General features: G+C 42.2%; 4 protein-coding genes across 4 annotated transcripts; all 4 read left to right on the forward strand.

Moving 5' to 3' along the window:
• The first annotated feature begins 1368 nt into the window (after positions 1 to 1368).
• On the forward strand, positions 1369 to 4386 carry LOC128438942 (hydroxycarboxylic acid receptor 3-like). The gene has a single exon (XM_053421719.1). It carries the CDS (start codon positions 1411 to 1413, stop codon positions 2404 to 2406), a length of 996 nt encoding a protein of 331 aa, XP_053277694.1. The 5' UTR covers positions 1369 to 1410; the 3' UTR covers positions 2407 to 4386.
• Positions 4387 to 7231: 2845 nt separating this feature from the next.
• On the forward strand, positions 7232 to 18125 carry LOC128438943 (uncharacterized). Its single transcript, XM_053421720.1, has 2 exons — positions 7232 to 9594; positions 16539 to 18125. The coding sequence occupies exons 1-2, from the start codon at positions 7251 to 7253 to the stop codon at positions 16820 to 16822; spliced, it is 2628 nt and encodes an 875-aa protein (XP_053277695.1). The 5' UTR covers positions 7232 to 7250; the 3' UTR covers positions 16823 to 18125.
• A 331-nt stretch (positions 18126 to 18456) lies between these two features.
• LOC128438301 (hydroxycarboxylic acid receptor 3) lies at positions 18457 to 21468 on the forward strand. Its single transcript, XM_053420813.1, has one exon. The coding sequence runs from the start codon at positions 18497 to 18499 to the stop codon at positions 19490 to 19492; it is 996 nt and encodes a 331-aa protein (XP_053276788.1). The 5' UTR covers positions 18457 to 18496; the 3' UTR covers positions 19493 to 21468.
• A 242-nt stretch (positions 21469 to 21710) lies between these two features.
• LOC128438619 (hydroxycarboxylic acid receptor 3) lies at positions 21711 to 23082 on the forward strand. Its single transcript, XM_053421228.1, has one exon. The coding sequence runs from the start codon at positions 21739 to 21741 to the stop codon at positions 22732 to 22734; it is 996 nt and encodes a 331-aa protein (XP_053277203.1). The 5' UTR covers positions 21711 to 21738; the 3' UTR covers positions 22735 to 23082.
• The last annotated feature ends 113 nt before the right edge of the window (positions 23083 to 23195 follow it).

A 23195-nucleotide genomic window follows, 5' to 3' on the forward strand; every position in this document is an offset into this window, starting at 1 on the left:
TTTGTGCCGAACTTGCTTTTCACATATTTTGACTTTGCCTGATACCCAGACAGAACATTTCTCTTTCTGTCTGAGTCGCTGAATGGAACTGAAACATCCGCTTTGATTCAGAAACTCTCAGAGTGAGTTACAGACTCTGCTTCATAGATGGAGGCTGGGACGTCCACCAACCAGAAAGTCTGCGGTTCGTTATCCAATTCCTCTCGTCTGGGTTTTGAAGTTCCCTCGGGCAAATACTGATCACCAAATTCCCCCTAACAGCTGTGCTCACAGTGTAAGAATGAAGTGTGACAAAAAAAAAGCTATGTGTAGTTTGTGAATTTGACTTGTACTGTAAAGCACTTTGAGTGATCGACAAGACTGGGAAAGTACAATGTGGATACATATCCATTTATTTAGTCCTCCATGCTACACAGAACGAATCTGGACATATTAAATTAAACTTAGAAGGCTGATTGATTGAAACATGTAGTGAAACCCTTTTCTCTCATTTGTTATTTTTGATGCTTCAAGCTGGATTTCCATATTTTCTCCACCTGAAGCTTTGCAGCTGCTCAAAGAGGCAGTGAATTATTAATGAATACATATTTTAGATTTTTCATCATTTTATGGAACCAACTTCAATATGTAAACTTCATTCAAAATAGAGTTGGTTTCTCAGAAGAGGTATATTTGAAACATTCATATTTGAAACGGGAAGTACAGTCGATTTAAAAATGCACCAACATGTAGCTTTTGCTCTGCAAAACCAGCTTCCTCATACTGTGAACTGTCGGGTCTCCTTATACAGGGAAGTCTCGACCTTGAGAAAATGTATGTTGAGATTCAGCCCTTTACAAATTAAACTGAATTGAATAGAATAACTAAAATGGCACTCTGAAGAGCACATACCTCCGCCGGGGCTAAACAATCAAATTTCTCAAATACACAGACACAGTCCCCGAAACAAGCCTGATCAAAATCTCTGTATTCTCGTTTTAGAAATTTGCAAAAATATAGAAAAACGCCCGATCTTGCAATGTTAATTCTTTACACAAAAATACATTTTTCTTTCAACTTAAAGTGATCAATTATGTTGATGTAACTTGTCGATGTTCATTGGAACAAACTCTAAGTTTTCTTTTATGTGTGCATCCAAATAAAAAATAAAGCTTTGAGGTATACAGCTCCATATTGATGTCTATACCAGGTTTAAGGTTAACTTGTTCCTCACATGCAATGATCATTTCCTGTTGGGCCGTCATATTCAGCTGAAAGCCTCAGAGTTATTTGAGATGTGTGAAAGCTGAATGCAGCACCTTCGTGAACTACTTCCTGAAAAAAAAAAAAAAATGCTTCTCTTGAGAGACTGCTCAGTCCCCCAAGCGGTATTTTCTTTGTACCAGCCAGAGAGACAGCACACAACTCAACATGCAGTGCCATTTTAATGGAACTCAGCTGAGCCAAGTCCTCCCTCCACTGTTGGTGATAGAGATCATTCTGGGGCTCCTTGGAAATGGTCTGGCCCTCTGGATCTTCTGCCTCCACCTGAAGCCCTGGAAGAGCAGCACGGTGTTGCTCTTCAGCCTGGCGATGGCCGACTTTCTGCTCATCATGGCTCTGCCGTTCCGTGCCACCTACTACTGGTATGGGCTCAACTGGATCTTTGGAGAGGCTCTCTGCAACACCATCCTGTTCATGCTGGCTATGAATCGCAGTGGAAGTATCTTCTTCTTGATGGCGATCGCCGTGGACAGGTACATGCGGGTTGTGCACCCCCATCATGCCATTAACTCTATGAGTGTCTTCAAAGCCTCTCTAGTAGCACTTGGAATCTGGATAGTCACCATTGCAATGACTGCACACGTCTTCATGTCAAAACATCTCATCCTATCTTCCAAACATGCCAACAACACGTACTGTGAAAGCTTCATGGTGGTGCCTGACGCTAAAACCAATATGAACTGGCACAAGTTTGAGTTCCTCTTTTCCTTCTACCTGCCGTTGCTTGTGATTCTCTACTGCACCATCCACATTGTCAGCCACCTCAGAGGCAGACAGCTGGCCCAGGATGCAAAGATCAAGAAGGCTCTGGGCTTCATGATATTGGTGGTGGTGCTCTTCATCACCTGCTTCCTCCCGAGCAACCTCACGCAGGTGGCGATTTGGATCAAGACCAATCAGCTGATCGGAGACCACACCGCATCGAAAGTCTGTGACGCCTTGGAGGACCTGACCAGGGGATTCTACATCTCCATCAGTCTGACCTATCTCAACAGCGTGCTGGACCCCGTGGTCTACTACTTCTCCATCCCTGCCTTCAAGAACATCTGCCGCAAAGTGCTTCACCTGCCCCAAGAAGAGCAGACTGAGAGCACTGGGAAGAAGCCTCGAGAAACCGCCTCCCACTCACTCAGCCAGCTGTGATCACGCAGAGAAGATCAAGGAAATCCCGTTTTGATCAAAAGTCACACATTTCTCTGAAAGTTATCACGTCAACAAAGTGTTACTTTTACTTCTTATATTTATCAAATACAACTTTGACTGTGCTTTTCTTTTCAACACATTTGCTGATGGTAAGTTATGAAATAATTTGTTCAAACAAAACCGTTATCCACCTCTGCTACAAGTCATATTCTGGGCTAATTGTAAAATATTAAACATTTTACAGGGGTCGTGAAGAGAGGAGACTTTAATCATGTCTGTTACAGAACAGGGTGGACTCACATCCACTCCATGAGCTTCTGTTCACACCACACCAAACAAAACTGGCATTAAAACCACAAATGTGTCAAACTGAGCAACTGAATGTCTCATTTGTGATTTATGAAAGAAAGATCATGTTATTCTTCTTCCAAATGTTACACACTTGCTTGAAAAGATGTGAAGTCTTATTTCTCTATGTATTAACTGTACTTAAAAAAAAAAAATCTTCCTTATGAGCTATGTGAAATTGTAAAACAATTCTTTTTGCCATATTGTCACCAAACTACATATCAACCCCCCCAAAAGTTTGATTCATTCTTATGATCGCATAGGAATTAAATACAATACTGTCATTACAAGAAAATTATACCATACATATGAAAAGACATTTAATGGTTGCATATATATATATATGTAATATGGAGATAAAAATACTTTTTGTTTAAAAAACTTTATCTGTAAATGTATTGTTTTCCTCTTTGATGATGTATGAAAAAACAAAAAGCTATGTGTAGTTTGTGAATTTGACTTGTACTGTAAAGCACTTTGAGTGATCGATAAGACTGGGAAAGTGCAATGTGGATACATATCCATTTATTTAGCCCTCCATGCAACACAGAAAAAATCTGGACGAACGAAATTAAACTTTGATTTTTGCATTAGAGACTTTGTCACAGCTACAACTCCGAAGCGAGGAGCAAATAAAGGTTGATTGATTGAAACATGTAGTGAAACCCTTTTCTCTCATGGGTTATTTTTTATGCTTCAAGCTGGATTTCCATATTTTCTCCACCTGAATCTTTGCAGCTGTTCAAAGAGGCAGTGATTTATTAATTAATGCAGATTTTTCATCGTTTTATGGAACCAACTTAAATATGTTAACTTCATTGAAAATAGAGTTGGTTATATTTGAAACATTCATATTTTAAATGGGAAGTACAGTCGATTAAATAAATTCACAGACATGTAGCTTTTGTTCTGCAAAACAGGCTTCCTCATACTATGAACTGTCGGGTCTCCTTATACAGGGAAGTCTCGATCGTGAGAAAATGTATGTTGTGATTCAGCACTTTACAAATTAACTGAATTGAATAGAATAACTAGAATGGCATTCTGAAGAGTAGATACCTCTGCCGGGGCCAAACAGTCAAATTTCACACATACACAGTCCCTGAAACGAGCCTGATCAAGATCTCTGTATTATCGTGTGGAGGTGAGGGGGCTGGGAGAGCAGCCTCACCTCCACCCCAGAGGATCAATCAGCGCAGGTGAGAGCTGTTAGCTGATTGGTCCTCGTGCTTAAAGGGCAGTGTCTGCGCTGCCTCACAGAGGAACTCAGACACTGGAGAGAATCCCAGACACACACTGAGAGACGCCCGGACTGAACTGAAAAGCTATTCTGCTTTATGTTTGATTAAGTTTATTTGTGGTGACTAATAAAGTTTGTTAAAAAGCAACACTTCCGTCTCTGGCTGTGTGTGGCAGAACCCTGTGGCAAGGTACCTACACATATTGTTTTAGAAATTTGCAAAAATATAGAAAAACGCCCGATCTTGCAATGTTAATTCTTAACACACAAATACTTCTTTCTTTCAACTTAAAGGGATCAATTGTGTTGATGTAACTTGTCGATGTTCATTGGAACAAACTCTAAGTTTTCTTTTATGTGTGCATCCAAATAAAAAATAAAGCTTTGAGGTATACAGTGTAATGGAAAATATCACTGACCAGTGTCTAAGGTATTGGAAATCCCCTTACTAAGTGTCTCACTGCTGTGATACTGTCTACCTGACAGGATGGAACCCTTATTTGGTGACGTTTTTCTTTCATTGGTACCAGGGACGGTAGGGTGAGGTTTTTCATCTAACTGGTACCGGGGACGGAAGGACACAGCAGATAAGATAGAGGATGATCTCATGTCTTTCATGTCTTCTTTTTTTTCATATCATGTCTTATGAAACGCCTCTTTGTATAAGTTCTGGCTTCTGTGAACTTGCAGCCAGTTGTTCCATTTTGAGCACCCGTGCTTGTTGTGTAAACTCTGCAGAGCTTCTTATTATAAAGACTCAAAAGCAACTCTGGTCTGAGAATTTCATTATTTCAAATCTCAAGATGAATTTCCATCACATTTTTGGCGTCACGAACAGGATCCCTTGAAAGATCATCTGGACCCGAGAAGTCTTCGGTGGCTGATCACCCAGGAGAGAAAATCTTCTGCCTCTACCTCCAACACTGAAGAGAAGAGAGGACCGAAAAAACTGGGGCTCTGGACCTTCTTCACAGGGATCCAAAGACCTCTCTTTGGTCATCTTAAATCTGGTGAGATGTTGAAATTCTGATTTTTGTGACTGTTAAGGTGATTTTCTCAAATACAAAATCAAACATTAGAAATAATACATTTAAAGGGTTTTATTTGTAACAGGTGTATTAGTCATTCTCTCTGGATTATTGTGGATTATAGGTGTCAATCTGACCCATTTTGTGGCAATCATCCTAGTTGAAGGCTTTCTCCTGTTTAGCCGCGAAAGAAACAAGGATTCGTGGAGACGTCCACGTCTTAAATTAGAGTGTTGTGAAAACTGTTGATGAGTCCATTTTCACACAGCTAATTAATAAGGTTATGAAAATTGTTGATAAGCCAATTTCATAGACCAGATAGGATGGGTAACAAGGGGAGTCAAGGACCCCAAAGCCCAGAGGGTCTTATTGTGGACTCTATGGTTGCAAGGCACGGATGGGAAAGTGTGACATATCTTCCAGTATGGTCCAGAGACTTTGGTTTTCCTCCTGACGGGTCATTCAGTGTCGACAAAATTAAACTTTTAAAAGAGAAGCTCCTCGAGAGAGAGAGAGGAAGAGTTAAAAAGCAAGAAAAAGGTCAAGGTCACAATGTGGAAAGACATTGAAGACAATAAAAAGTGTCTTGAAATGTGGGGAAAAGAGGCAGAGTGTAGGGACAGGAAAAAAACGTTTAAACAGATGGCTAAGGTTGACAAGAAGGAAACTGAGAATGTTGAAAAGAAAGTTGAAAAGAAATCATATACATCTCTTTATCCTCCCCTTACAGGGTTTAAAGGGCCTCTCCTCGACGCCTGCCTCCCTCCTCCCCAACGACAAAACCCTCCTCCATATGATGTGCAGATACCTAGTAGTCTACGGAGACGGGGCCGCTGGAGGACTGAATGATGACTTCACCTCTTCCTCATCTCTGGGCTCCGATTCCTTCTCTCCCATTGCAAATAGAACTCGTCAACAGCAGGGAGAAGTGATAACTGCTCCTATGATAAATGTCATGGGACCAACCGGCCCAGCCCTCGTCTACCGCCCCTGGACTGACACAGACATGACCGAAGCACTGAATCACCTCCCAGACCCACGGAACTCTGGCACAGCATTTGCCCTCCAGTTTGAAACATTTTGCCGTGAATTCATGCCAACAGTGTCTGAAATCAGACGACTTCTAATGAAGAAATTAGGCCCCACTGACTTTGCAAAAATACGTCAGCACTGTGGAGGTGACCTCCGTCTGACTTCGCCAGACTGGGAGGATGCGGGTAATGCAGCATATGTCAACGCTCGCAACACACTCCTCAACGCCCTGAAGACCGCCTTCCCCAATAAAATTGACATGTCCAAAATAACGGGGTGCAGACAACAACCAGGCGAAACCGTAGGAGATTTCCTCACACGTCTGACTGTCCTGTTTAATCAACACAGCGGCATCCCCATACCGGACGACCTTGGCAATGAGCCAGGGGCTTATGAAACACATCTGAAACAGGCCTTCCTGAATGGTCTGCTCCCCCCACTACGGGCAAACGTAGGCAACACCTGCATCGGGCTTGAGGATGCTCGCTTGACAGAGATCAGACGTCATGCTGAACATGCTGAACGCCAACACAAAAAAAACAAAGACAGAGAAAAACTAAAAAAGGATCAACAGCTCCAGAAAGCACAGCTAACCATGATGCAGGCTGTTTCAGCCTTGTCAAGGCCAAGCAGCAAAGATAACGCTGATAGCAGAGCCAACTTCAATGAACCAGGAGGAGAGGGGCGCGGACGCGGACGTGGTCGTGGGAGAGGCTTCTCTCGTCGACAAAAAGTTGCCAGAGATGAGTGCTTGATCTGCAGAGAAAAAGGACACTGGGCGAGGAACTGCCCCCAGCGGCGAGAGGTGGGAGAGACAAGAACTTTCACTGCCGACTGAAATAGAGAAATGGAGGAGATGGCAGACGGGGAGGAGACGACCAATCAACCCGCCGAAGATCAAAGAAAGGAAAGTGAATCACACACACACAGAGACGCTAAAGCAATGAGGTATTCGCTTGCCAAACTAACCGAACACATACAAACAAGCTACAGCAATGAAGAAACGCTTGCCAAATTAACCGCACACACACACACACCAGATCACACACAACTTTGTGGTACTTATGTTAAGTACAATAGTGATGCTTTTAAGAAAATGCCACAACTCGAACTGTGTGTTAACGGTCACAAACTTAATTTCATGGTTGACTCTGGTGCAGGTTATTCTGTGGTCAGATTTGCCCACATCCCCTGAAATGAGTGGTCGCTTTATATTCTCTCAAGGTGCCAGCGGTGCTACTGTGAAAGAAAATTTCACAAAACCTCTCAAATGCGCCACTCAGTTTGACAAACATCCCATAAGGTTTGAACATGGTTTTCTGTTGTCTCCCTGTTGCCCAATTAATCTATTAGGAAGAGATTTGATGATTGTGTTAGGCCTCAACTTAGTATCCTCCTCTGATGGAGTGACGGTTACACACAATTCTTCTTCACCTACATTCACAATGTCACAGACCACACATGAGCAGCTGTTTGCATATCAGTGGCAACTTCCTATAAATGCCTCCACTGATCTGCTCTCCACGTCACACTCTCTTGTCACTCCTTTTTCAGATTTCATGCACACTGATTCATTGCATTGCACTTCACATGTGACAGACACAGCAGATCACGTTTATGAATCTCTGTTTTTGCCTTTTTCTGATGATTCTCTGAAAGTGTCCAATGTTTTTTGGTCTGGTTCCAGAAGTGCAGCTTTCGTCTCACTCACTGACCAGCAGTTGGCACTGTTTCGCGTCTCGAATTCAAGCCCTCACATCCCGCTCTCCAAGTCTCATGATGACAAGTGGCAAGACTTAGGCCCATTTGTCAGATCATGCCAGGCTGCCGTTGATTGGCAACCCACAACCAGGCCTGACGTAATGTATTCCCCCAGTCTGAGTGCATTTGATCTAAAAATGTCTCCAACCTTCTGTTCTCCAGCCACACGCTCATTTGTTGTGACTGAAAATCACCTTCATTCTTATGCAATGTTGTCTAGCCCCTCTGACATTTCTCCTTTACTTTCAGATCTGCCTGAAACACTGTGGGCAAAGGACAAATATGATGTGGGCCTCATCAGAAACTGTGATCCAGTCAAAATCACTCCAAAATCTGATTACAGGCCATGTAAACAACAACATCCACTCAGACAAGAAGCAGTGGAGGGGATACGTCCTGTTTTTGAATCCTTTTTGCAGGCTGGAGTAATTGTCCCCTGCCCTGATTCACCGGTACGCACTCCACTGTTCCCAGTTAAAAAGATCAGAGACAAAGGTCAACCTACTGAGTGGCGGTTTGTGCAGGATTTGAAGGCTGTGAATGATGCTGTAATTTTTCGATCGCCTATTGTTCCCAACCCATACACGCTGCTTTCCCAAATTCCGCCTAATGCAGTGTGGTTTTCGGTTGTAGATTTATCCAATGCTTTTTTTAGTGTTCCTGTCCACAAGGACAGCCAGTACTGGTTTGCTTTTAATTTTGAAAACAAGGCCTACACGTTCACACGCTTATGTCAGGGCTACTGTGAGTCTCCGTCATTGTACAATCAGTCTCTCAGGAACAGTCTTGAACCCCTCATCCTCACTCCGGGTTCAGCTCTCTTGCAGTATGTTGATGATCTACTAATTGCCAGTCCCACACAGGAGCAATGTGAAACAAATACGATCGCTTTGCTGAGGCATCTGGCTCGTGAGGGCCATAAAGTCAGCCTCAGCAAACTACAGTTTGTACAACAAACTGTCACGTTTCTGGGTCATGTCGTTACCAAAGATGGCAAATCCCTGTCTGATAAGAGAGTAGAAGCTATTGTTAACATGCCAAAACCCTTGACGAAGAAACAACTCATGTCATTCATCGGCACATGCTCTTTCTGTAGAACGTTCATTCCTGACTTTGCTCTTCTTGAAGCCCCCTTAGGTGCTCTGTACCACGGCAAATCACTCACTCCTCACGAACGTGTCGTTTGGACTCCAGAGGCAGACGAGGCATTTGTCACACTGAAGAAGACGCTGCAGCAATCTCCCACTCTTGCTCTCCCTAACCCTGACAAAGCTTTTGTTCAGGCTGTGGATGAGAGAGACCGCTGCATGACTTCCGTCCTCCTTCAGTCTCATGGTGACAAGTTTCGCCCTTTCGCCTACTTCTCCGCCAAACTTGATCCGGTGGCAGCTGGCCTTCCACGTTGTTTGCGTGCAGTGGCCGCATGTGAAAAAGCCGTCCTTGCCTCACGAGACATAGTAGGTTACTCTGACTTGACACTCCTTGTTCCTCATGCTGTGTCTCTCATTCTTACAGAACAGAAGACCTCACATCTCTCTGCTGCTCGCTGGTTGCGGTATCACACTGTTCTTCTTGACATGCCCAACATCACAGTGAAACGCTGTTCAACTTTGAACCCAGCCACGCTTCTTCCGCTTCCGGATGACGGGGAAGAACACAACTGTGTGGCTGAACTTCAAGTCCAGTGTTCCCCACGACCTGACCTCTTTGACGAACCTCTTTCTAACTCTGGCTTGATTCTGTATGTCGATGGGTCTGCCTCACGTGACCCTGTCTCTGGTACTAACTGTGTTGGTTTCTCTGTTTGTTCAGATAGCGAAGTCCTCGTCTCGAGTTCTCTTCCTCATCACCTCTCAGCACAGGCAGCAGAGCTCATCGCACTCACGGAAGCATGCAAACTGGCTACTGGTAAAACACTCACAGTCTACACTGACTCCAGATATGCGTTCGGTGTAACTCATGATTTTGGTGCCCTTTGGCAACACAGAAACTTCCTCACATCCTCTGGTAAAAAGATAGCACACCATGGTCTCATCACAGATCTTCTATCTGCCATTTTGCTCCCAAAAACGGTGGCTGTATGCAAATGTGCTGCACACACACGTGCTACGGATGTGGTGTCTCGGGGAAACGCCAAAGCAGACACAGCGGCTAAAGCTGCAGCTCGCTTACCACCTCCTCTTTCAAACAAACAATTGGCTGCACTCACATCTGACATGTCCTCCTCTCTTTCTGCAGTACAGTCCACTGCTACTCCTCCTGAGATCTCCCTATGGAAGAAGTCCGGTGCTATGTTCCGAGCTGGTGTGTGGTATGGTCCTGACAACAAACCCTGTTTGCCAAAACATTTCTTTCCCCATTATGCTAAGTTATCTCATGGCAAAGATCACACATCTAAAATGGGGATGTTATCTATGATAACAGAACATTGGTTTACGAAAGGTTTCTCCACCTATGCTCAAAAGTACTGTCAGGCATGCGTAATCTGCGCCACACACAACGTTGGCAGGCCAGTGGCTGTAACCAGCCAGGCAGCTCACCAACCACCTACTCGACCTTTTGAACATCTGATGATGGACTTCATAGAGCTGTCACCATCAGAAGGTAAATCTCACTGCTTAGTGATGGTCGACATGTGGTCAAAATGGGTTGAAGCTTTTCCTGCCTCAAAACAAACTGCAAGTGTGGTCACCAAAGCATTGTTAAGAGACATTATTCCACCATGGGGAATTCCTAGCAGGATTTCCAGTGACAACGGCAGACACTTCGTAAACGAAGCTGTCAAACAACTTGGTTCTCATCTAGGTATGGATGTGCGAACACACTGTGCATATCATCCAGCCAGTGGTGGAGCTGTGGAACGAGAGAACGGCACACTCAAAACAAAACTTGCAAAGTGCTGTGAAGACACAGGTCTTGCATGGACAAAAGTCCTGCCTCTGGTGCTGATGTAAATGAGGATGAGAAAACGAACAAGGTCTAATCTTTCACCTTATGAGATTCTTTTTGCAACTCCTCCCCACATTGGTGTGGCTCCTCCGTCTTCTCCGCTTCCATCCACAGACTTGTGTGATGATAACATGTTGTCCTATTGTGCTAACCTAACTTCGTCTCTTTCTTTTTTTTTATACTTTAGTTTTTATTGAGTTTTTAGCACATCTCAACTACACATAGTAAGATCATCTTGCAGATGTTAATTCAGTGCAGATAAAACAAACATACAGTAATGAACAAACAATTATAACAAAAACAAACAAAAACGGAGCCTGTGGGAAAACTTGGTGTAGATAAAAAGATGAAATACATACCTATGTAAAGATTAAGCGCAGCTCAAGTAGCTGCCTTACACTTGAATGCAAACAGACTGTGAGCCAGTGTCCTTATAGTTCGTCTAAGTAAAGTATCCACTTCTGCCATCTCTTAGCATACAAATCTAACCTCAAACGTATCACACAAGTCAGTCGTTCCATTGTCCTTATTTCCTGAATGACATCAAACCATTGTTGCTGTTTAGGTGAATCAGGTTTATACCGGCTTCTAGTTATGGTTTTCCTTGCTGCTGTAAGGAGTACTTTTACCAAGTATCTGTCCCTCTGTAGAGTAACCAGTGAAATGTGACCAAAGTACAAGACAGTGCATGACAAAGGAATCTTATATCCAAGCACATTAATTAAGATTAAATGTACATCTTTCCAAAATGACTTCAGTTTTTTACAACTCCAAAAAATATGCGTGTGGTGTGCTTCTAAGCAGCCACACTGTCTCCAACATGGTTGGGGTGTTGAAGATGCTTTACTGCTGATTTTAGGTGTAATAAAAAACCGCACCAAATTTTTCCAGTTGAAAACCCTCAGTTGTTGTGAACTTGTGGAAGTATGTTGAGTTTCACACATATCGTACCATACATCTGATGAAATGTCTACATTTAATTCTTTTTCCCACCTTTATTTTAGATACAATGTTGAGTTGCCCTTACATTCCATAATACTGTCATAAAACATGGAGATTACTTTTACACTTTTACTATTTGGTTTATATGCATTGATCATATTCTTTATAACTGGGTTTATTTCGTGAGAAATTTCCATCTTCAATTCTTTATTATAATAATCTCTAAATTGTATATACCTAAATAAGTCCCGATTATGAAGAGAAAATGTTTCTTTTAGTTTTTGGAAAGTTTGTAATTCTTTGTTTTTTTCCATCAGTGTACACACTGCCTTAATACCTTTTACTCCCCATTGCTTAAATATGGCATCATTTTCTCCTGGTTTAAATTGAGTGTCAAAGGCTAACCATCTAAGTGCTTTCTGGTCTTTCCTTAGTTTGAATTGCCTTACAAAATCAAACCAAAACTCCAGTGAGCCAGAGGTTATTGAATCTATTTGACTTTTGACTAATAGGGGGATTTCTTTTTCTCCCAAAACCGACTGGATCTGATAACTCTCAACATATGTCTCAATTTCCTTCCATCTAGCAAAATAGTTATCATTACACCACAGAAAAAGGGGACGGAACTGAGCTGCATAAAAGTAATCTTTGAGATTTGGGAGTGCCATTCCTCCTTTATGCCTGGCCAACTGCAGTGTTGTGTATCTTATTCTAGGCTTCTTTCCATCCCAGATAAACCTAGAAATAAGTCTATCCCAGGTAAAGAACTGGTGTTTAGGAACCACTACTGGCAAAGCTTGAAACAGGTATAGCAATCTAGGCAACATGTTCATCTTAATTACATTTATCTTACTGCCAAAATCCAATGGATAGGTGGACCATCGTTCAATATCCTTTTTAATATTCTGATTAATCAAATTATAGTTTGCCTCGTATAATCTGTTCAAATTTTTTGTAATGATTACCCCTAAATATTTTATTTCTTCCATATCCCATTTTAAATCATGCCTATGTTTTATTTCTTCTGAAGGCTTGTAATTAAATGACAAAAGTTGTGTCTTTGTAATATTTAGTTTGTAACCAGCATAATAATTAAATTCTTCGAGGATGTCCATCAATATGGGGAACGACTTCTCAGGATCCACTAAATGGACCAAAATATCGTCCGCGAATAAACTAATTAAATGATCTCTATGTCCAATTGTGATGCCTTGTAGTTGTTCATGTTGACGGATTGTCTGGGCCAGGGGTTCAATATAAAAAGCAAATAATGTGGGGCTGAGACAACAACCTTGTCTAGTTCCTCTTTGTAATATAAATGATGGAGATAATGACCCATTAATTTTAATTTTTGCTGTTGGCTGTTGATAAAGTGTTCTTATTAAATCTACAGATTGCTCATTGAAGCCAAATCTATCTAAAGTTTGATACAGGAATTGCCAATTGACCCGATCAAAAGCCTTTTCGGCGTCGAGGCTTAGCACTACTGCCTTTTTATTTTCCCTTTCTATTCTATCTATTAAATGTAGAGTCCTTCTAATATTGTCATGCGTTTGTCGGCTTTTTACAAATCCTGTTTGGTCCTCGTCTATTAATTCTGGGAGAATATTCTCAAGTCTTTTTGCGATAATGGCTGTGTACATTTTATAATCTACATTGAGAATTGAAATAGGCCTATAATTACTACTATATTCCCTATCTTTGCCCTCCTTTGGGAGTACTGTAATGACTGCCTCATTCCATGATGGCGGAAGTTTACATTCTCTTTTAATCCAATTAAATGTTTTTAGCAGGAGTGGAGCTAGTTCTTCTTTAAAGGTTTTATACCACTCCGCAGGGAAGCCATCACTACCTGGAGTCTTACTTGATTTTAAGTTGCCAATTGCATTATTTATTTCTTCTAGTGTAAAATCTGCTATAATGAAATCATTTTGTACTTTGCCAATACAAGGCAAATCAAGCTCATTAAGAAACATTTGCATGGCTTCCACTTTGGTATCAGAGGTCTCTGTATACAATTGTTTATAATAATTTAGAAAAATGGCCTCTATTTCCTGTGGTTGATATTTCAAATGATTTGTTTCTGGGTCCCGTATCTTATGGATGGTACTATCCACTTGTTGTTTACGCAAGCGTCGGGCAAGTAATTTGGCTGCTTTAGGACCTGATTCATAGTAGGTCTGCTTATAGAATCGGGCCGTCTTCTCAACTTCTTGTTCTAATAGATCATTCATCTGTTTCCTTAATTGTTTTATATGCACCAGCAGTTCTGGGTCTCTGTTTTTTTTATGTTGTTGCTCCACATTTGATAAATCTAATACCAGGTTATTATATTCCATGATTTTCTTTTTTTTGTTTAATGCTGTTAAAGCAATCAAATTCCCACGCATCACCGCCTTCAATGAGTCCCACAGTATAGATGGGTCCACCTCTCCATTGTCATTTATCTTCAGATAATCTTTAATTTCCAGTTTTATCTGTTCTACAGCTGCTTTGTTATTTAACATACCTACATTTCACCTCCAACCCGTCTTCCTCTTCCTTCCTTGTATTTGAACTGTCAAGTACACAGCACTGTGGTCAGAGACATCAGCCACCCCAATTCTACATTCTTTCACCCTATAACAGTCACTTTTTGGCATAAAAAAACAATCTATCCTGGAGTAAGTACAATGTGGAGCTGAGTAGTGAGTGTAGTTCGTGTCAAATGGATTAATATGTCTCCAGACATCACAAAACCCGATATCATCCCAGGCTGTGTTAATCAATTTTGATAATTTATTTCTATTTCTCGTTAAGCTAGTTGTGTCTAAATGTTGATTTAATACTACATTAAAATCTCCACCACATATACAGACACCCTCAGCCTCCAGTGCAATCACATCCATTAATGATTTGAAAAACAGTTTGTTAGTATCAGGTGGTGCATATACATTTACTAAGGTTACTATATCCTGTTCAATCCTACCCTTAACAATGAGATATCTGCCCTCCTTTTCTTTTATTTCTTTAAAAGATTCAAATTTGAATTTATTAGCGACCAGAATAGCAATCCCTCTTCTATGACTTTGCACATATGAATTATAGAAAGTATTTTTAAAACCAAATCGTTTCAATTTCTCATGCTCTTGTTGGGAGAGATGGGTTTCTTGCATAAAAATAATATCTGCCTTCTCTTTTTTCAATTTTGCCATTACCTTAGACCTTTTAATCGGGTTTCCCAAACCGTTCAAATTTAAGGACATTAGCTTTACCTCATCAGGCTGCATCATAACTTAACCGAGTCAATCTTACAACATTATGTTTCCACAGGCTTAACTTAGTAACCAATGATAACTGGAACACAATTACAAGCCCAGAACGGCTTAGAACAAGCATTATAACAGTAAAGTGAAAGGACTTCCAAAGTCTGAAGAGCATTCTCCAGTTTTCAGCTGAGGGGGAAATAAACCTCTCACAAGGAAAGGGCCCCCTCCCCAATTAGTCCGCTACAAACTGTCACTTGAACTTACGTGTGAGTCCGTTGGTAGGGCCGAACTCTCGCTGCCCCGCCAGCCAGCGCGTGAATACAATGTTTATCTCTATGTTAAGGGTCGCTTGTATACCATCAGTTTTTTAAACACTACTGTTCTTCCTGGCGTCTATGCTGAAATTTCCGTAGGCGCTCTTTAGCACATCTGGCAGTGCCTACATCTGCATTTGATCCCACTCGCTGCCACGGTGTAGCCCGCTGGAGAAGCTCCAACAGGTGACTCCTACCGGGTGGTCTCTCTGGCACCTCCACGCTGTATCCCCGCTGCCGGAGCTCCTGCGCTGACTCCCAGGCACTGCCGTACACCTGCACACCGCTCTCCCAGTGAATGCGCATCCGCGTGAAGGGCGTCTGGAAACGAATGCCCTTTTCCTTGAGAGCCTTTTTGATATTGGTGAATGCCTTGCGCTGTTGTAGAACGGTAGCTGTATAGTCATGATCGAAATACAGCGGTTTCTCTCCCATTGTGATTTTCTGTCGCCATGCTTTTTGGATAACCATCTCCTTGGTGCTGTATTGCTGGAAATTGATGATAATAGACCTCGGAGGCGAGTTTGGGCCCGGTTTGGGCGCCAGGGCTCTGTGTGCGCGTTGTATTTGTAAATCCACATCGTCGTTCAGCTTGAGTTCGGACCGGAGCATTTTTTCGACAAACTCCATCACCGAGCCTCGTTCTGCGTCCTCCGGCACACCGTGGATCCTCAGGTTGTTTCGTCTTGCCCTCGACTCTATGTCATTCAGCTTGTCTTCTAGCTTCTGCTGATCCTGTATGGTTTGCTGAAGGGCTGCGTTAGCCTCCGCGCTCCACGTGTCGTCGATCCGCGTGGCCATCTCGTCGATTTTCTTGTTGTGCTCCTGCATGGCTAGCATGTTTGTAGCTAGCTGCCGGTTAACATCTTGCTTGAATTCGATGAGTTCTTCTCTCATGTCACGTTTAATTTCGTCTTTGAACATTTTTAAGTCTTCCTTTAGTTCAGACTTGAGTTCGCTGATCTGCTTACTTATAGTTTCAAGCCCTGTGCGCACCGCTCCCGGTGTTGAGTCGCCGCTATGTTGGCCCTCATCTCCCCGCATGTCGTCCTCGGCTTGTTCTACACGGTGGGAATCATTTTCCGCTGTATCTTGCGCCCCTTTACCTCTGCCTTTCTTTCCCCCCACCATAATCTTAAAAGAGACCACTTCGTTATATTTTAATTAAGTTAGCGGGGGTTAATAATACGCTGACTCGCGGGAGCAAAGTGCTCAACCTGCCATCTTGTTCTGTAGCCAACCGGAAGTCCCCCAACTTCGTCTCTTTCAGAAATCAGGAGACAGGTGACCTCCTCCCTTCCTCATCCAGCTACTGAACCGCTTCATAACCTCCAGCCAGGCGACTTCGTGGTGGTCAAGGACTTCCGGAGAAAGAATTGGCGCTCACGCAGGTGGCAAGGGCCTTACCAGATACTGCTCACAACCTACACAGCCGTGAAAGTTGCTGAAAGAGCCACCTGGATCCACGCCAGCCATTGCAAACGAGTACCATCTCCATCGGACCAGCTGACGCCTTCAACTGAAAGCACACACACTGATACTCCCAATGATTGAGAAGCACCGAGAGTGGTGTATGATTAACTACACAAGCGTTCGTGGCCTCATCACCCGTACAGTTAATGCAAGTCTTACTAAGACTATGTTGTCATATCAGCCCATACCCTCCTCTGTCACGGATGTTCCTGACTTATTCCCCATCCCTACTTACCTGGACACTGACAACACAGATTATTCTGATGATGATACTCAAATTTAGTTGAATTTTACTCTTTTAGTTTTCATTTTCTCCCTCCAGCTTGCTTATGTGTTTCTTAGTGATTTCACTAGACAAAAACAGCTACTGCATAATCTTTTCAACTTCATATTTTATGATGCCTTAATTTAAATCTCTGAATTTTTAAGGTGGATGTGTTACTTTATGAAGTTTGTACATACTTAGTTATATATACATACCACTTCTTTCTGTCCTGGGTGAGGAATCCCTCACATGTGGCTCTCTCTAAGGTTTCTACTTATTTTTTACTCTGTGAAAAGGGTTTTTGGAGTAGTTTTCTTCCTTACGCTTTATGAGGGTTAAGGGCAGAAGGTGTCACACCATGTTAAAGGCCTATGGGACACATTGTGATTGGTGAATATGGGCTATACAAATGATATTTGATTGATTAATCAATTTTCAACCTGGCTTGAATTTTAAAGGTTTTACTGGATATATTTTCAACCTTAGATATACTATATGTTGATGTTTCACGTTTTATTACATTTTAATATCAGTTTCTTTTGCCAATCAATACAGTATGTTACATTTTGATAATGCTTAATGTGATGATGATTTTAGTTTGACCTGATTTTCTTCCATTTTCATTTGAAATGCTTGCTCAATTACAGGAAAATTACTTTTTTTTTCTTTCCACAAAAACAGCAGCGGCTACCTATTGTGGCCTCATCGCCAGTGACTCTGTATATAGGATTGCAGACTCTACGATTTTCTTCTATGATTTGATGTTTGTTACTGATGTTGATTATGATGTTTCTTGATTATTTTTCGTTAGTGATCATATTTTTATTGATGATCAAATGGGGGAGTGTAATGGAAAATATCACTGACCAGTGTCTAAGGTATTGGAAATCCCCTTACTAAGTGTCTCACTGCTGTGATACTGTCTACCAGACAGGATGGAACCCTTATTTGGTGATGTTTTTCTTTAATTGGTACCAGGGACGGTAGGGACACAGCAGATAAGATAGAGGATGATCTCATGTCTTTCATGTCTTCTTTTTTTTCATATCATGTCTTATGAAACGCCTCTTTGTATAAGTTCTGGCTTCTGTGAACTTGCAGCCAGTTGTTCCATTTTGAGCCCCCGTGCTTGTTGTGTAAACTCTGCAGAGCTTATTATAAAGACTCAAAAGCAACTCCGGTCTGAGAATTTCATTATTTCAAATCTCAAGATGAATTTCCATCACAACAGCTCCATATTGATTTCTATACCAGGTTTAAGGTTAACTTGTTCCTCACATGCATGTGTAGGAATTGATAATGATCATTTCCTGTTGGGCCGTCATATTCAGCTGAAAGCCTCAGAGTTATTTGAGATGTGTGAAAGCTAAATGCAGCACCATCGTGGACTACTTCCTGAAAAAAAAAAAAAATGCTTCTCTTGAGAGACTGCTCAGTCCCCCAAGCGGTATTTTCTTTGTACCAGCCAGAGAGACAGCACACAACTCAACATGCAGTGCCATTTTAATGGAACTCTACTGACCCGAGTCCTCCCTCCACTGTTGGTGATAGAGATCATTCTGGGGCTCCTAATCAATGGTCTGGCCCTCTGGATCTTCTGCCTCCACCTGAAGCCCTGGAAGAGCAGCACGGTGTTGCTCTTCAGCCTGGCGATGGCCGACTTTCTGCTCATCATGGCTCTGCCGTTCCATGCCACCTACTACTGGTATGGGCTCAACTGGATCTTTGGAGAGGCTCTCTGCAACACCATCCTGTTCATGCTGGCTATGAATCGCAGTGGAAGTATCTTCTTCTTGATGGCGATCGCCGTGGACAGGTACATGCGGGTTGTGCACCCCCATCATGCCATTAACTCTATGAGTGTCTTCAAAGCCTCTCTAGTAGCACTTGGAATCTGGATAGTCACCATTGCAATGACTGCACACGTCTTCATGTCAAAACATCTCATCCTATCTTCCAAACCTGCCAACAACACGTACTGTGAAAGCTTCATGGTGGTGCCTGACGCTAAAACCAATATGAACTGGCACAAGTTTGCGTTCCTCTTTTCCTTCTACTTGCCGTTGCTTGTGATTCTCTACTGCACCATCCACATTGTCAGCCACCTCAGAGGCAGACAGCTGGCCCAGGATGCAAAGATCAAGAAGGCTCTGGGCTTCATGATATTGGTGGTGGTGCTCTTCATCACCTGCTTCCTCCCGAGCAACCTCACGCAGGTGGCGATTTGGATCAAGACCAATCAGCTGATCGGAGACCACACCGCATCGAAAGTCTGTGACGCCTTGGAGGACCTGAACAGCGGATTCTACATCTCCATCAGTCTGACCTATCTCAACAGCGTGCTGGACCCCGTGGTCTACTACTTCTCCATCCCTGCCTTCAAGAACATCTGCCGCAAAGTGCTTCACCTGCCCCGAGAAGAGCAGACTGAGAGCACTGGGAAGAAGCCTCGAGAAACCGCCTCCCACTCACTCAGCCAGTTGTGATCATGCAGAGAAGATCAAGGAAATCCCGTTTTGATCAAAAGTCACACATTTCTCTGAAAGTTATCACGTCAACAAAGTGTTACTTTTACTTCTTATATTTATAAAATACAACTTTGACTTCACTTTTCTTTTCAACACATTTGCTGATGGTAAGTTATGAAATAATTTGTTCAAACAAAACCGTTATCCACCTCTGCTACAAGTCGTATTCTGGGCTAATTGTAAAATATTAAAAATTTTACAGGGATCATGAAGAGAGGAGACTTTAATCATGTCTGTTACAGAACAGGGTGGACTCACATCCACTCCATGAGCTTCTGTTCACACCACACCAAACAAAACTGGCATTAAAACCACAAATGTGTCAAACTGAGCAACTGAATGTCTCATTTGTGATTTATGAAAGAAAGATCATGTTATTCTTCTTCCAAATGTTACACACTTGCTTGAAAAGATGTGAAGTCTTATTTCTCTATGTATTAACTGTACTTAAAAAAAAAAAATCTTCCTTATGAGCTATGTGAAATTGTAAAACAATTATTTTTGCCATATTGTCACCAAACTACATATCAACCCCCCCAAAAGTTTGATTCATTCTTATGATCGCATAGGAATTAAATACAATACTGTCATTACAAGAAAATTATACCATACATATGAAAATACATTTAATGGTTGCATATATATATATAATATGGAGATAAAAATACTTTTTGTTTAAAAAACTTCATCTGTAAATGTATTGTTTTCCTCTTTGATGATGTATGAAAAAACAAAAAGCTATGTGTAGTTTGTGAATTTGACTTGTACTGTAAAGCACTTTGAGTGATCGATAAGACTGGGAAAGTGCAATGTGGATACATATCCATTTATTTAGCCCTCCATGCAACACAGAAAAAATCTGGATGAACGAAATTAAACTTTGATTTTTGCATTAGAGACTTTGTCACAGCTACAACTCCGAAGCGAGGAGCAAATAAAGGTTGATTGATTGAAACATGTAGTGAAACCCTTTTCTCTCATGGGTTATTTTTGATGCTTCAAGCTGGATTTCCATATTTTCTCCACCTGAATCTTTGCAGCTGTTCAAAGAGGCAGTGATTTATTAATTAATGCAGATTTTTCATCGTTTTATGGAACCAACTTAAATATGTTAACTTCATTGAAAATAGAGTTGGTTATATTTGAAACATTCATATTTTAAATGGGAAGTACAGTCGATTAAATAAATTCACAGACATGTAGCTTTTGTTCAGCAAAACAGGCTTCCTCATACTATGAACTGTCGGGTCTCCTTATACAGGGAAGTCTCGATCGTGAGAAAATGTATGTTGTGATTCAGCATTTTACAAATTAACTGAATTGAATAGAATAACTAGAATGGCATTCTGAAGAGTAGATACCTCTGCCGGGGCCAAACAGTCAAATTTCACACATACACAGTCCCCGAAACGAGCCTGATCAAGATCTCTGTATTATCGTGTGGAGGTGAGGGGGCTGGGAGAGCAGCCTCACCTCCACCCCAGAGGATCAATCAGCGCAGGTGAGAGCTGTTAGCTGATTGGTCCTCGTGTTTAAAGGGCAGTGTCTGCGCTGCCTCACAGAGGAACTCAGACACTGGAGAGAATCCCAGACACACACTGAGAGACGCCCGGACTGAGCTCAAAAGCTATTCTGCTTTATGTTTGATTAAGTTTATTTGTGGTGACTAATAAAGTTTGTTAAAAAGCAACACTTCCGTCTCTGGCTGTGTGTGGGAGAACCCTGTGGCAAGGTACCTACACATATCGTTTTAGAAATTTGCAAAAATATAGAAAAACGCCCGATCTTGCAATGTTAATTCTTAACACACAAATACTTCTTTCTTTCAACTTAAAGGGATCAATTGTGTTGATGTAACTTGTCGATGTTCATTGGAACAAACTCTAAGTTTTCTTTTATGTGTGCATCCAAATAAAAAATAAAGCTTTGAGGTATACAGCTCCATATTGATTTCTTTACCAGGTTTAAGGTTAACTTGTTCCTCACATGCATGTGTATGAATTGATAATGTTGATTTCCTGTTGGCCCGTCATATTTCAGCTGAAAGCCTCAGAGTTATTATAGATGTGTGAAAGCTGAATGCAGCACTTTCGTGAACTACTTCCTGTAAAAAAAAAACACAAACCTGCTTCTCTTGAGAGACTGCTCAGTCCCCCAAGCGGTATTTTCTTTGTACCAGCCAGAGAGACAGCACACAACTCAACATGCAGTGCCATTTTAATGGAACTCTGCTGACCCGAGTCCTCCCTCCACTGTTGGTGATAGAGATCATTCTGGGGCTCCTTGGAAATGGTCTGGCCCTCTGGATCTTCTGCCTCCACCTGAAGCCCTGGAAGAGCAGCACGGTGTTGCTCTTCAGCCTGGCGATGGCCGACTTTCTGCTCATCATGGCTCTGCCGTTCCGTGCCACCTACTACTGGTATGGGGTCAACTGGATGTTCGGAGAGGCTCTCTGCCACACCTGCCTGTTCATGATGGCTATGAATCGCAGTGTAAGTACCATCTTCTTGATGGCGATCGCCGTGGACAGGTACATGCGTGTTGTGCACCCCCATCATGCCATTAACTCTATGAGTGTCTTCAAAGCCTCTCTAGTAGCACTTGGAATCTGGATAGTCACCATTGCAATGACTGCACACGTCTTCATGTCAAAACATCTCATCCTATCTTCCAAACATGCCAACAACACGTACTGTGAAAGCTTCATGGTGGAGACCGACCCCCACACCAATATGAACTGGCACAAGTTTGAGTTCCTCTTTTCCTTCTACTTGCCGTTGCTTGTGATTCTCTACTGCACCATCCACATTGTCAGCCACCTCAGAGGCAGACAGCTGGCCCAGCATGCAAAGATCAAGAAGGCTCTGGGCTTCATGATATTGGTGGTGGTGCTCTTCATCACCTGCTTCCTCCCGAGCAACCTCACGCAGGTGGCGATTTGGATCAAGACCAATCAGCTGATCGGAGACCACACCGCATCGGAAGTCTGTGACGCCTTGGAGGAACTGACCAGCGGATTCTACATCTCCATCAGTCTGACCTATCTCAACAGCGTGCTGGACCCCGTGGTCTACTACTTCTCCATCCCTGCCTTCAAGAACATCTGCCGCAAAGTGCTTCACCTGCCCCGAGAAGAGCAGACTGAGAGCACTGGGAAGAAGCCTCGAGAAACCGCCTCCCACTCACTCAGCCAGCTGTGATCATGCAGAGAAGATCAAGGAAATCCCGTTTTGATCAAAAGTCACACATTTCTCTGAAAGTTATCACGTCAACAAAGTGTTACTTTTACTTCTTATATTTATCAAATACAACTTTTGGCTGGCGCTTGTCTTTTCAAGACATTTGCTGATGGTAAGTTATGAAATAATTTGCTCAAACAAAACAGTTATCCACCTAATTGTAAAAGATTAAACATTTTACAGGGGTCACGGAAGAGAGGAGACTTTAATCATGTCTGTTACAGAACAGCATGTACTCACACCCACTCCATGAGCTTCTGTTCACACCACACCATACAAAACTGGCAGTAAAATCATGAATGTGTCAAACTGAGCAATTGAACGTGTGATTTGTGAAAGGAGGACCATGTTATTTTATCTGCACTTTAAAAAAATATTTCTTCTTTATGCTATGTGAAACTGTGAAATAATTCGTTTTGCCA

Source organism: Pleuronectes platessa, chromosome 4 (genome assembly GCF_947347685.1).
Source record: "Pleuronectes platessa chromosome 4, fPlePla1.1, whole genome shotgun sequence".
Taxonomy (NCBI): Eukaryota; Metazoa; Chordata; class Actinopteri; order Pleuronectiformes; family Pleuronectidae; genus Pleuronectes; species Pleuronectes platessa.

Coding starts and splice junctions, on each gene's coding strand:
- LOC128438301 (XM_053420813.1), top strand. CDS start 18,497: ATGCAGTGCCATTTTAATGGAACTCTACTGACCCGAGTCCTCCCTCCA.
- LOC128438619 (XM_053421228.1), top strand. CDS start 21,739: ATGCAGTGCCATTTTAATGGAACTCTGCTGACCCGAGTCCTCCCTCCA.
- LOC128438943 (XM_053421720.1), top strand. CDS start 7,251: ATGAGTGGTCGCTTTATATTCTCTCAAGGTGCCAGCGGTGCTACTGTG. Junction 9,595..16,538: donor CTCACGTGACCCTGTCTCTG/GTACTAACTGTG, acceptor CGTCTCTTTCAG/AAATCAGGAGACAGGTGACC.
- LOC128438942 (XM_053421719.1), top strand. CDS start 1,411: ATGCAGTGCCATTTTAATGGAACTCAGCTGAGCCAAGTCCTCCCTCCA.